The following is a 12,974-nucleotide window of genomic DNA, read 5'->3' as shown; positions in this document are numbered from 1 at the left end:
GACAGTGAGGACAATGTTATCATAACTGATAGAAATGATGGCCAAAACTGCGGAAATAAGACCCACATTGTAATAAACCAGAATTAAGTGGTTTACTGAAGGACATCCTGTCCTGCCAATGCTGATTCTCAGGAACTTGTCTCGACTCAATTGGTCTGTGTGTCAATCTTTCCCGTTAGTGAAAGAAATGAGCATCAGTATTGACGACCTGCCTTTATCAAGGCTGTTTGGTGTGTAGCAGGTTAAATGTGCCGACTGTCATACAGAGCTGTAGTAGGTTATACTGGTAGAAGGCATTTGATTTTGACTTTCACCCATTTTCACAGCCTCTACTTATTTGTGAAAGTCAAATCAAATTGGTTTAAGGACGATTTGTAAACTGAACACAGAGGACACAGCACACAAAGCAAATAAGACAACAATTAGGAATTAAAAAGGACGGGTTGGGGACACAAAATGTGCTGCAGTTCCTGCTGCTACACCTGAATGGCAAGACCTGAAGCAGTAAATTGGATTCATGTTGATAAATATGAGTGGACAGTGACAACTATTTTGTTTCACTTTATTTCTATTTATTTATTTATAATAAGTAAAAAACATATAACAAACAAATAATCAACATAAATAAATATTACGTCCGAAAAGGACGTAATATTTCCTTTACCATACGTCCTTCACCATAACTAAAAAAAATAACTCAATATTTATCATATAAACTTTTGTAGTAGCCTGTAGGCTATTCCTTTTTTATTCCAATTCCAACTTTATTATTGAAGTGATATTTTTTGCTGGTTAGGTCAGATAATCCTTTATTATATGTTGATGTAAAGTGTTCCAGCAGCAGAAGGACCGGCGGTATCTCTCTTTCACACACCGCGGGCGAAGCAGTCTTTCATTGAAAGAGCTAATTAAGAACGCACGGGGGGGGAAGCAGCGCCTTTTGTAGTCCATCTTCAGAACATTGTAGTTTCACCACGGCAGAATAACATCCGCCGCCGTCGCATCGTAATTACGGAGCCTAGTGAAGTGCAGTCAGATTCTCTTAACGCCACGGTTGTCTATTTTCTAAGTCCTCATGAATTCTCCTTCACATCTATCCTTTCCTCGTGACGTTTTCCATCGAGGTCAAGGAACAGTGGTTAGGAAAAGACATTAGGACGTCATTTTTTGACTTTTCAACCTCCCTTTGACCTCTGCCTGCTTTACTAAGTAAAAGCTTAACTTTACTGTTGCACTGCCTGCCGCTTTGTCGTGCTTTTGGTTTCCATTCTGCTAGTTTTATTAGAAGCCTGACAGAAAGAGACGTAGATCCACTGCTACAGAAACAAACAAACAGATAAACTGGTCATAAAAAGCTTCATTAGTAAATACACACTTTTACCTGTAAAAGACATGATTTATTAATTTCGTCATCCTTTTGCGATAAATGTGTAAAATAAGCATCAGGCTCACCTTGAGAATACATTGTTCTTCAGTTCCTCCGTTAAATGAATTCACCCGGTGTTATTTCGTTGTTGTTTCGGGGAGGGGGGGGGGGGGAGTCATCATTCCAAAGGTGTCTGCTAAGCAGAATATTGTGATGAATGGAGCACAGATGAAGCCAGCAGGAGAGCTGTCGGGCCTGTCAGAGAGAAAGGCACGAGCACCGCTAGATGCCGAGCGGGTTTTCCCCCCAAACAGGATTCAATCAGTGGCCACATACATACAGACAGACAGCTGGGTTTGATACAGCAGACTCAGGGAATGAGGATGAAGAAGGTTTGGACAGACATAAAGAGGTGTCACTGACAAAGACGGAGTTTGTTGTAAAATTAATTGATAGACTTCTAAATACAGAATTTAATTTCTTTAACAAATTAACGCAATCAAGTTGTAGCGGGCTCAGTTTCAGAGAGAAAATACTGGTATCATATGAAACTAGAAAACCTAAGGAATCCATCGGTACCAACCATGTCCACCATTAGCTTGTCATGAAGGAGATTAAATAACGCTCCAAACTTGCGCTAAATTGTGGTGAGGAAAATATGGCCATTTTCAAAGGGGTCCGTTGACCTCTGACCTCCAGATATGTGAATGAAAATGGGTCCTATGGGTACCCACGAGTCTCCCCTTTACAGACATGCCCACTTTATGATAATCACATGCAGTTTAGGGCAAGTCATAGTCAAGTCAGCACACTGACACACTGACAGCTGTTGTTGCCTGTTGGGCTGCAGTTTGGCATGTTATGATTTGAGCATATTCTTTTTGCTAAATGCAGTACCTGTGAGGGTTTCTGGATGATATTTGTCATTGTTTTGTGTTGTTAATTGATTTCCAAAAATAAATATATACATACATTTGCATAAAGCAGCATATTTGTCCACTCCCATGTTGATAAGAGTATTAAATACTTGACAAATCTCCCTTTAAGGTACATTTTGATTGAAAAAATGTGCGATTAATTTGCGATTAATCACGATTAAATATTTTAATCGATTGACAGCCCTAATAAAAATTCAGCTCAGTTTCCACAAGGCAGAACAAGTAAATCCAAATTAGAAGACCCAAGTAGAAAATTGCATGTGTGTGTTGCTTTGGTATTGTGCTTTAGATGGAGTTGAGACAATAAAATACAATCCAGGAACCAAACACACACTTTGTTTTGTGAATTGCTGTTGAGTTTTCTTTTTTGCCGTTGTGTTTTGCACTTCAGGGCCACCGTCTACACCTCTTTTCGCTCTTCCTCGCTGAAGTGTTGCTATCCATTATGCGCAGTGACATTCTTTGTCTGAAGGACACTGGCGTTAAGCCAAGAGCTTCCGCTGGGCCGGCCCAGCCGTTTAATTGAAACAGTAAGAGAATTTTCTTTTCGCACAAAAGCTTGACCAGAAAGGCCAGTGAACCTGATGAAAAGGGATTAGGAGAAACGTATTGCAGGGATATTATGTTGAGTGTGACACGGCAGCTTGTGGAGGAATTAGTATGAAGGCCTGACCCGTCCTGGACTGGTCAGGCAGAAGGACAAACCAGTGATTAATGGAGTGGTCAAAGGCTACGCTTAAAATCGATTTCACAACAAGAACCGTGGAACACTGTGAACACCGGTCCAACTCAGCAGCACAAGTTGTACCGTTAACTACCTCACTCACCTGCAGGCCAACACAGCGCTCTCGAATTGCTACTAGATGTTTAGCTCTTGTAGGTGCCTCGTTCATCTTTAATTGAAGCTGTTGGTTTGCTTTAGGGCAACATAACTGTCTGCATAGATCCACACAAATAACCCTCATCAGCACACGAGCATGATTAATGTCATTATTAGAATGATAAGAGTGGGGAAGGGAAGAGTTAGACTGTTTTGCATTGGGTTGAGTCTAGAAAATACAATTTGCTTAATACTGAACGCCAATGGTGGAACTTAACTACGTTTATCCAAGTACTACATTTAAAGCTGCACAATTCAACGTTTGTTTGTTTTTTAGCGTTGATCAAATGTGAAACATGTCACTCTATGTGACAAATTAACAGAGGATTACCTGACTCTGCATTTCCACTCAGCGCTGCAGAGCCTTTTAGCTTATGGCTGATTTTTTTTGTTTTTATTTTACAACCTGCAACTAGGTTTTTATCAGCCGGGATTCAATATATATTGCAATACTGTAAGCAAGGTGATATATTGTGATTTTTTAATCTAATTTAAAAAATTAAAACTGTCATAGTATAAAGAACCCACCACCATATGCATAAAATCTGAGTAAAAAAAAAGTTACATTTTTTTCTGCAATCAGAACAGTTGGACCTGCATTTGCATTTATCACAGTCCCTGTAAAATCCAACATCATGTCAATACTTTGAGAGGACTCATACACTGAGAGGGCACATCTCTTTGCAAATGAAATAGAGTATTGACTGAGTTAATCTTTGCATGTAAACTATTGATTAAAAATTGAGAATCAATGTTTTTGACAATCAATACAGCATTACAAAACATAATATCAAAATATTCTTTTTTTTTTTTTTTTTCAATATTTTCATAAACCCCTATTTCCAGCAGCAGCAGGAGGAAAGTGGAAAAACAGGACTTGCCTTGTCTCATTACCTAGCCCGTATTCATTCCCAGGGCGTTAAATACTGATTAATACTGACTGTTACAATCAGCTGTTCGTTCGTGTCCCGTGTTCACAGCGTTCAGTGTCTCTTTCACTGTAAAAACATAGTAGTTTTGATGTATTTCTTTCCTAGACCTAACTATAGTGGTTTTGTTGCCTAATCCTAATGTGACGCCAAGGGACGTGACAAAGCACCAGTATGTGACGAGTTGGGATGAGAATGTGTTGCATTACCACCACTGAGGTGCCTTCAAAGACCTTAACAATAACATGATATAGGAATATAATACGGCAGGATCCATTTCGCGTAATGAGCACTTTTTCTTCGAATACCTCTAAGTGTTCTTTTTTACTTGCATTTGAGTTTTTTTTACGTTCTGTTGTTGGTACTAAAGAATCTGAATACTACCACATATTATTTGTTGTCTATCCAACATCCGTCCATTATCTGTAACCACTTATCCTATTCAGGGTCGCAGCTGACATTGGGCGAAGGCGATTTGTTGTCTATCTTTAATCATATCTAACAGATAAAGCTTTCATTTTTCAGATGACTCAAAATGAAGATGACTTTATTTTGCTTGTTAATTCCGGTCATAAATCATAGCAGCCTGACACCAACAGACCATCTTGTCCACAATGCTTCTATTGATCATTTCAGTGAACAGACCTATTAGTGAATCTGTTTACTAAGACGATGTGTTATACTGAAGTGAAACATTGGATCATTTCAGTAAAAACCCACTTTACCATGACACGGTTTCAGTTTTCATACACAGCGGGCTCCTTCAAGGTGGATTAAGGCTTGCCGCTGTGAAACCAAAGTTATTCTCAGCTCTATCGCGGCCCTGTCCTCAATACCAAAGCACTTTATAAATAGGCAACCAAATAGAGCACTGTTACATCTGAGGACCGCCTTGTGTTGTGCAGTCACACTGAGATTTTGTAAGAGGTTTGCTAAAGATAATCACACATTTTACAGTTATGTTACTGAGTTTCATGTGGTATTTGAGGCTCTCTGTGGGTCAAATCATGCCGTTTTTAAACCCCAATTTCCAAATATTATATTTACTTGAAAGCCTTAAATTAATTTTCTTGTTTCTGTCTTATTTTCTGCAGGTTAAGTCATGGTGTGTGACCAGCTTGGCATCAGTTCATCAGTCTCAAAAGTGAATGAGCAGAGAAGAAAGGTTCAAACTGCCCTCCAGTGGAGACACAGTGTGTGCTGCACTCATGCTGCTCTCTGCACCCTCATTGTCTCAGTGTTTTCTTATTGTTAACCACTGCAGTCTTTGTATGATGGTAGCAGAGGCCATAAGTGCACTACAGAGACGAGGTGAGTATTCACAGTCCACTACTTTTAATGCTAATAAGGCAGATTGATGGTCTCTATCTAAATGGTTCAAATAAAAGGTGAGCTCCGTTTCCTTCTGTGTCTCTCCGCTGTGTCTGCTGCCCTCTGAGAACAATAAAGTAACTGTTAACACCGGGTGCCGTCTTTTCAGTGGCTTGTTTCTGTCACTGAAGATGAACTCCTGCCTCTGTACTGCACCACAGCACTGTGAGCGTGTGTGTGTGTGTGTGGGTGGGGAGGGTCAGCTGGTGTTGTGAATCAGGCCGGTGAAGTGTCAGACACGGCTTCTTCACAACACCAGGGTTCCTCCCTACCACTTCCTGCCGCGATGTATGGCACTTCTACAAGATAACAGTGATGTCTCTACTCAACTACTGTAGATCAGAATGTAGCAAATATGCATCCATTCAATAAATATCTTGAGATGACACCTGTAATGATCTGTAACTGCTCTCTGCAATGGGTTGTAATTGTACTTTGTATTATTTCTAGTGTGTCCAAAGCTGTTTAACTATAGATTTTTGGTGTGCCATAATTTGGCGTAAATGTTTGTGCTCATTTGAGTTAATTGTATAAATATGTTATTTAGTGATGATAAGCTTATTTTCTTAGCTTATTTTCTTTTTTCAGGTTTAACAGAAAAACGTTTTAAAAATGTCTGCGTAGGGTGGAGGGTGTTCGTGTTCTGTGAGAAACCAAAAGTCAACGTTGACTTATTTTGAACTACGTAGGCTACGTAAGTTATGTTACGTAACCAAGGCAACATTGAGTTATTTTAAATTTCGTAGGCTACATACATTACGTTACGTAACCAAGTCAATGTTGACTTATTTTAAATTATGTAGGCTTCATAAGTTACGTTACATAACTAAGTCAACATTGACTTATTTTAAATTATGTAGGCTACGTAACTTACGGTACGTAACCAAGTCAACATTAATTTATTTTAAATGACGTAGGCTACATAGGCTACGTAAGTTACGTAAGGTGACTCAGTCAATGTTGACTAATCTTAAATTACGTAGGCTACGTAAATTACGTTACCTAACCGAGGCAATGTTGACTAATTTTAAATTACTTAGGCTACGTAAGTTACGTTACGTAACCAAGTCAACGTTAACTTATTTTGATTTACGTAGCCTACGTAAGTTACGTTACGTAACCAAGTCAACGTTGACCTATTTTAAATTACGTAGCCTGCGTAAGTTATTTTAACACAAAAAAATGATCTTTTCTTTCCTAACCCTATACAAGTAGTTTTGTTGTCTAAAACCTAAATTGTTTCTGTGATGGCAGCACATAATTTCACACCTTACGTGCCACCACCACATAATGCATTGTTAGGAGGTTGTGGTCATTTCCCGTATCTATGAGATCACATTGTGCATGTCATACCCCTCTCTCTTCAAATACTAAATCTGAGACCAAATTACTTGTTTATTATTGAACAATGTTGACGGTCAAATGCATAGTAAAGCATATGCTTTGGCTGAATCGGACTTTGTCTTGGGTAGAGTGCTCTAACATCAGACAACGGTTGGATTCTGTCCATCTACATACAGCGACTGCTGGCAGCATCACATCCGTCTGCACAGCTTCTGTCCATTTCGATTTTCAGTCTTGGCTCTGAAATCAATTTTTCTATAAGAGTAGTAAATGTTTGAGTGGTAAATAAATGTCTCATGACTTAAGGAACAATATTTGTGTCTTTGTCTCACTCATCAAGGAACATTTTGAAACTTTCTTACATAATAAAAAAGTACACAGTTGTTGCATTGTACAGTTTTACTACCCGACACACACACTTACAGTACTATCAGATACAGTAGATAGATAGATAGATAGATAGATAGATAGATAGATAGATAGATAGATAGATAGATAGATAGATTACTTTTACAGATGCAGATAAATAAAAGCTTGGCAACATAATGATGATGAAAAAAGAAAGATAAAGGCACTGTGAAAATATAAAACCAGGCTTGTGTCACGGAGAGCTCACATTTAGCTGGAATGGTTTAGGAGGTAATAATGAAATGAAACATCACACACTGGTCTTCTTAATCTGGGATACCTCGTGCAGGTAGGAGATGAATAACTTGGTTCCTTCAAAATAGTTGTATCTGGGAGAAGAAAATTAAAAGAAGAAAAGAGTTAAAAAACTGAATTGTTAAAGCCAAACATCCGACTGTTGGAAAGGAAAATCTTCTGCTTTGATGGAGACACTCACAGTAATAAAAGCATATATGGAACAAGTCTCATTTACATCACTCTCCGCAAACTTCCTCCGTTATTCACAACACCATTATACCTTCGTAGAAGTCCCCAAAACATAAATCATCCCTGCTCTGCTTTTTTGCTGCCACCAGTTACATAGTAACATTTGCACAAGACTTTGGCACTGGACCAATATATCGTCATTTCTGCCTCCAAGGTCATCCACCTTGACCTTGTGTACCTTTTTAGTCATTTATCATTTTATCCTGGCATCCCCATTATCTTGTAGTCGTGTGTGTGTGTGTGTTTCATATATGGTAAATATTAGGTTAAAGGATTATTTCAACCCAAGAATGTGGATGATTAAGAGAGGATACCCTGGAGGTTCACATTCCTGCTTCTTATAAATCACAGCTTCCCTCCTGCAGCTTGTGTTCATATTGACACTCATCACACGCGGTGCGTAGGGCACCGAGTGCCGGAGGGGGCACAAACAGCCGGCCAATAACACTGCCGTTTGCTACGTAGGCGTCACAGACCTAGGATGACCAGGTGTCAGACTTTACGAGGGACTGCACAGCATTTTTTATCCCTTGTCCCACATATTGAGACGATGTCCCACATTTTCATTGGCTCTAGTTTTCAAAAGTCAAACCACTGCAGGACAGACGCTTTTTAAAAATCTGGCTTTTATCCAATGGCTGTGAAGAAAGCAGGGAAGGCTGTCATCACGGCGCTGTGTTTGCTGTCAAACTGAGCACACAAGGGTCAAGTGCAAGTTAACATTTCACCGTCTTTGCTAAGCTACGCCCAACAGAGAAAATTGCAAGTCACCGCCAAGTCACAAGTTATGCAGATTTAGGCGGAATATGATGGAAACTATTATAAAGAAAAGGAAGAGCAGCTACAACAAACACTGTGAAACTACTTCTAAGTATTTATAAGCCGGTGGAAGGTGATTCTCAGAGTTTTTTGTGAAATTTTCCAATTCTTTTTCAATTACACACACAGGGGGAATACGACGAAGCGACACAGTTCATGTGAGTCTAACAAGAAACGTGCGGCTCAAAAAGAGATGTGCCGATCTCTGGATGCATTCAAAGCATAGAGATGTTGCAAGATAAGGGGCAGAATAGAAATGCTTATTATTTCAGACATTATATCAAAATTGTAGACTCTCAGCCTCGGTAACGTGTCCCACATTGTCCCACACAAACATACTCTTTGTCCCACATTTGGTTCGTTGGGATCTGATCACCATACACTGACCTCGCTGTAAAGACAGCTCAACTTTGGAGCAATATTTAACCCCTTTCCCAGTAAGCTAGCATGACATATTTGGTATCAACTGATATAATCAATATTCATATGATATCACTGTATATCTTAAAAAACTGAAACCCACAACAGCCTTCAAATGACAGTAAAGTTAATGTCAGTCAGATGATCCACTATCATTTTCAGAGGGTTAAAAGTAGGCCAAGTAAACCAAGAACCGAGGAGAATAATTCCAGTTTTAAGATCATGGTGATCCATGAGACAGGCAGAGTCTAATTAAAATATAACCTATGGTTCTATTTTTCACTATTAGATGGTTAAATTGTGTTAGAAATATTATAGTAGCTATATTATGAGCAGGTTAAGAGGCTATGTCAATCCTGTATGCACAAAAATAACACTGTTTAAGAACCCGGCAGGGTGCGCTTTGCTAGCACACAAAAGGTAGGGGACACCAGCTAATACCTTGCCTAGGGGACCAAACTGGTCTAGTTGACACTCCAACAGACGAATGATGAACTAATAAAGGTTTTATTTAAAACGTTCAAAATGAAATAGAAAGACAGGAAATACGTGTAAAACCAGCGGAGTCAAACCTGCTCATTTTCTCATTCTGAGAGTGTAGCCCGTCATCAAAGCCTCCGATGGGCATCATGATGATGCTTTTCCCCGTCACATCCTGGAAGGTTCTGGCGATGGGGATGGTTCCACCCTCACGTATCAGATCAGGATCCGTGTCGAAAACTGGAGAAGGGAGGACATTTTATATTACAGTGTAATGGACATGAGCTCTCAGGTATCTACCACCGAATAAAACAAAGCAAAGAACTGAAATCAAAGTTAACAGTAGAGACATACAACACAAAATATAAAAGCAATGTACTGTAAGAGTCATAAAAGAGAAGCCAAAAGCAAAAATAAATAGTAACAAATGTTTATATAACAAGAGATAATGCATACGGACTTGTCAAAATTACAATCCAAGCATACGTTAAATTGCATTGAAGTCTACGGGATCTTCAGCTTTCTATCCCCCAAAAGGGGGCGTGGCCTTGACTTTTTGCAAAGTACCCGTCTATAGGTGTTCAATATGAGGTGATGGGTGTGTTCCGTACCTCTCTTGACAGCAAGCTTCCCAGCCTCATAGAGAGCATGCTGAGGGTCAGCCAGCCAAGGCTTGGCCCCGATCACCATTGTGACTTTCAGCTTATTAGGACTCTTCCGCTTGGCAAACACAGAGTGAAGGTAGTCTGTTACCTAAAGCATCAAACCAACAAGAGAAGAGCAGAGGTACTTTATGAGAAGAAAGCATTAGTTTTTTCTAAAAAAAAAAAGACATGATTTGGCTATTTTTCAAAGCGAGCATTCACATCGTGGTTTACCTGTTTCTTGACCATAGCAGGGTCCATGTCGGGAACTTGTCTAATGGAGAACTTAGCAGTAACCTTAGCAGGGATGACGGTCTTTGTGCCAGGATCAGAAAAGGCCCCCTCAATGCCATGGATGGTGACAGTGGGGTAGCGCCACATGTGGGCCAACAAGTCCACCTACAGGAATCATACAATCATACACGAATCATACAATCATACACGTTCTCATTCTCAGAGCGTCAAATACAGAGACTTTGTCACGGCCGTCGGCGTTCGATACCGCCGTACAAAGCACCCTTAAGCGCCCGCTTGAGACGCACCACACAACTGGTGGATGACCCAACAACACAGGGCTTTCATGTCACGCTGTCGTCATGGTCTGGGTCTCATTCACATGAACGGAGGATGGGAAATACCACTGGATTCGGCTATTAGTGCGTTTTACAACTTTTAAGACCTAATGATTTAAATAAGGACTATTCAAGTGTTCATAATGGGGGGTTGATTTACCTCAAAAATAATTATCCCCTGAGTTACAGACGTCTCTTTCCCAATGTAAGTCTATGGGAAAAAGTCTTTTTGGACCCAATGGCATCACGTGACAGACACGGAAGTTGTAGTACCACCGTTTGGCCACTATGAACATTGGGATCAACGACCGGCGCTCTTCCTGGGGGCTTGCCTTGAACAGGCAGTGTGAAAGTGTTTTTTTGCCTAAACCTAAGCAAGTGTTTTTTTTCAGTTCACAACATTAAGCATGTGTTTACTGCGACCAAAAAGTGACGCAGAGAGGTCTGACGAAGCGTCAGTATGTGACGAGTTGGGATGAGAATGTGTTGTGTCCACCTCGCCTTTAAGTAGATTATTTCGACCGTTCATCTGCATAATACTCTTATACCTTATTGCTGTACATGAGCTGGTCGACACCGGTCTTGTTCTTGTAGTTGTCGATGTCAAATTCGATGTCCTGGTACATTTTCCATTCCTCATCAGAGAGGGGAGCCACGGCCTCCCTGATCCCTGGAATCAGGATCTTACCGCTGGGGCTGATCAGTGTGTCTAAGATGAGAAGTTGCAGAAGAAGAAATTTTATCTGGTTTTCAATGGACTTCGTCTCACACTGTACACTGTCAGAGTGCAGGAGCTGGGAGGGATTCAGTGCCTTGATACTTCCTTTAGCAAGAATGAATGAATGAATGTGTACTACCTAAAAATACACTTACCAAGAATGCCAATGAGGTCAGTCATTGGTTCAATCACAGTGCCTCCATAACCACCAGAATGTAAGTCCTGTTTAGGTCCTTCAACCTGCAAACACCATGAACGAGCTGAGTGAACTGAAGAATCAGTAACAACTTATTTGAAAATAAATGTTTCCGTTTGGATTTGTGTTTCTGTGTGTATGAATACACAACCTCGGCAAAGAAGTAGCAGTTGCCTCTGGTGCCGTAGGTGAGGGCGGGCCGTCTGCTGAGCCAGCCGCAGTCTGAGATGATGATGTAATCCACGTCAGAAAAGAAGCTGTCTCTCTGGGCCAGGATCATGGCGTCCAGGCCGTTAGAGCCCGTCTCCTCCATACCCTCGATGACAAACTTCACATTTACTGGCAGCTCCTGGGGGACAGAAAGGAAGACAGCGCTACTCCATTAGATCTAAGGTGACCAGATCCCAACAAACCAAATGTGGGACAATTTTGATATAATGTCTATCTAACTTAAATAATAATAAACATTTTTATTCTGCCCCTTATCTTGTAACATCTCTATGCTTTGCCTGAATGATTACAGAGATCGGCACATCTCTTTTTGAGCCGCACGTTTCTTGTGAGACTCACATGAACTGTGTCGCTTCATGTCGTATTCCCCAAATTTTTCACAAATTTGAAAATAACTGGCAAATTTCACAAAAAACTTTGAGAATCGCCTTCCACGGGCTTATAAATACTTGTAAATCTGCATAGCTTGTGACTTTGCAGTGACTCTCCATTGGGCGTAGCGCAGCAAAGACGTTGAAATGTTAAGGTGCACTTGGCCCACGTGTGCGCAGTTTGATAGCAAACAGAACGCCACGATGACAGCCTTCCCTGCTTTCTTCACAGCCATTTGATAAGAGCCAGATTTTAAAAAAGCATCTGTCCTGCAGCGGTTTGACTTTTGACAACTAGAGCTAATTAGATCTGTTCGGCAGGAAGTGACAGCGACAGGAGAGGTTGTAGAGCTATTGGAAAGGAATCTCATCTGAAACAGATAATTTTTTGGATGATGCCTTATTGAAATTGTAATGGTGTTACAACAGACTTTGCGGACCTAATATCATGAGTCATTAGCCGCTTGTGAAACTAGTCTCGTCAACACCCACACAATTCTTTTCCCCCTTAATGCATCCAGCATCTGGCTGAGGCCTTTTGATGTGCATATTCAGCTGTGTGAGTTTTTTTTTCAACAAGATGAAGCGGCAGCGAGGATGGCGGGGAACAGACTGCTGCAGTGACTTTGCAGAAACAGCGGTTACTTTGCAAGTCAGTCTGGCTGAAGCTCTGCTCTTCTCTCTCACTAGCCTGAGGCTACGCAGTTTGTTCTCGCTACACGTGTCGAGCATTTTACCCGACTATAACAGTCTGCTCTTTGGGTTTATCCTGCCTGAGGCATCTCCCTCTGTTTCCCCTCT

The 12,974-nt window shown here is 40.6% G+C and overlaps 1 protein-coding gene across 4 annotated transcripts in view; it reads right to left on the bottom strand.

Annotated features, from left to right (window-relative positions):
* Window positions 1-6,868: 6,868 nt before the first annotated feature.
* Window positions 6,869-12,974, bottom strand: part of cndp1 (carnosine dipeptidase 1) — a 149,696-nt gene continuing 143,590 nt past the window's right edge. For all 4 annotated transcript variants that reach the window (XM_074654481.1, XM_074654484.1, XM_074654482.1 and 1 more), the window contains 7 exons: window positions 11,723-11,920; window positions 11,531-11,615; window positions 11,206-11,366; window positions 10,320-10,484; window positions 10,053-10,194; window positions 9,534-9,681; window positions 6,869-7,565 (listed from right to left, as the gene is read on the bottom strand). In XM_074654481.1, coding sequence (XP_074510582.1) covers window positions 7,487-7,565; window positions 9,534-9,681; window positions 10,053-10,194; window positions 10,320-10,484; window positions 11,206-11,366; window positions 11,531-11,615; window positions 11,723-11,920 — 978 coding nt within the window. In that variant the 3' untranslated portion in view covers window positions 6,869-7,486. The remainder of the gene's footprint in view (window positions 7,566-9,533; window positions 9,682-10,052; window positions 10,195-10,319; window positions 10,485-11,205; window positions 11,367-11,530; window positions 11,616-11,722; window positions 11,921-12,974) is intronic.

The sequence above is a fragment of the Sebastes fasciatus genome, chromosome 12 (assembly GCF_043250625.1).
Source record: "Sebastes fasciatus isolate fSebFas1 chromosome 12, fSebFas1.pri, whole genome shotgun sequence".
NCBI lineage: Eukaryota > Metazoa > Chordata > Actinopteri > Perciformes > Sebastidae > Sebastes > Sebastes fasciatus.
The sequence above is the reverse complement of the archived record's forward strand: the minus strand, read 5'-3'. Positions and strand labels throughout refer to the sequence as shown.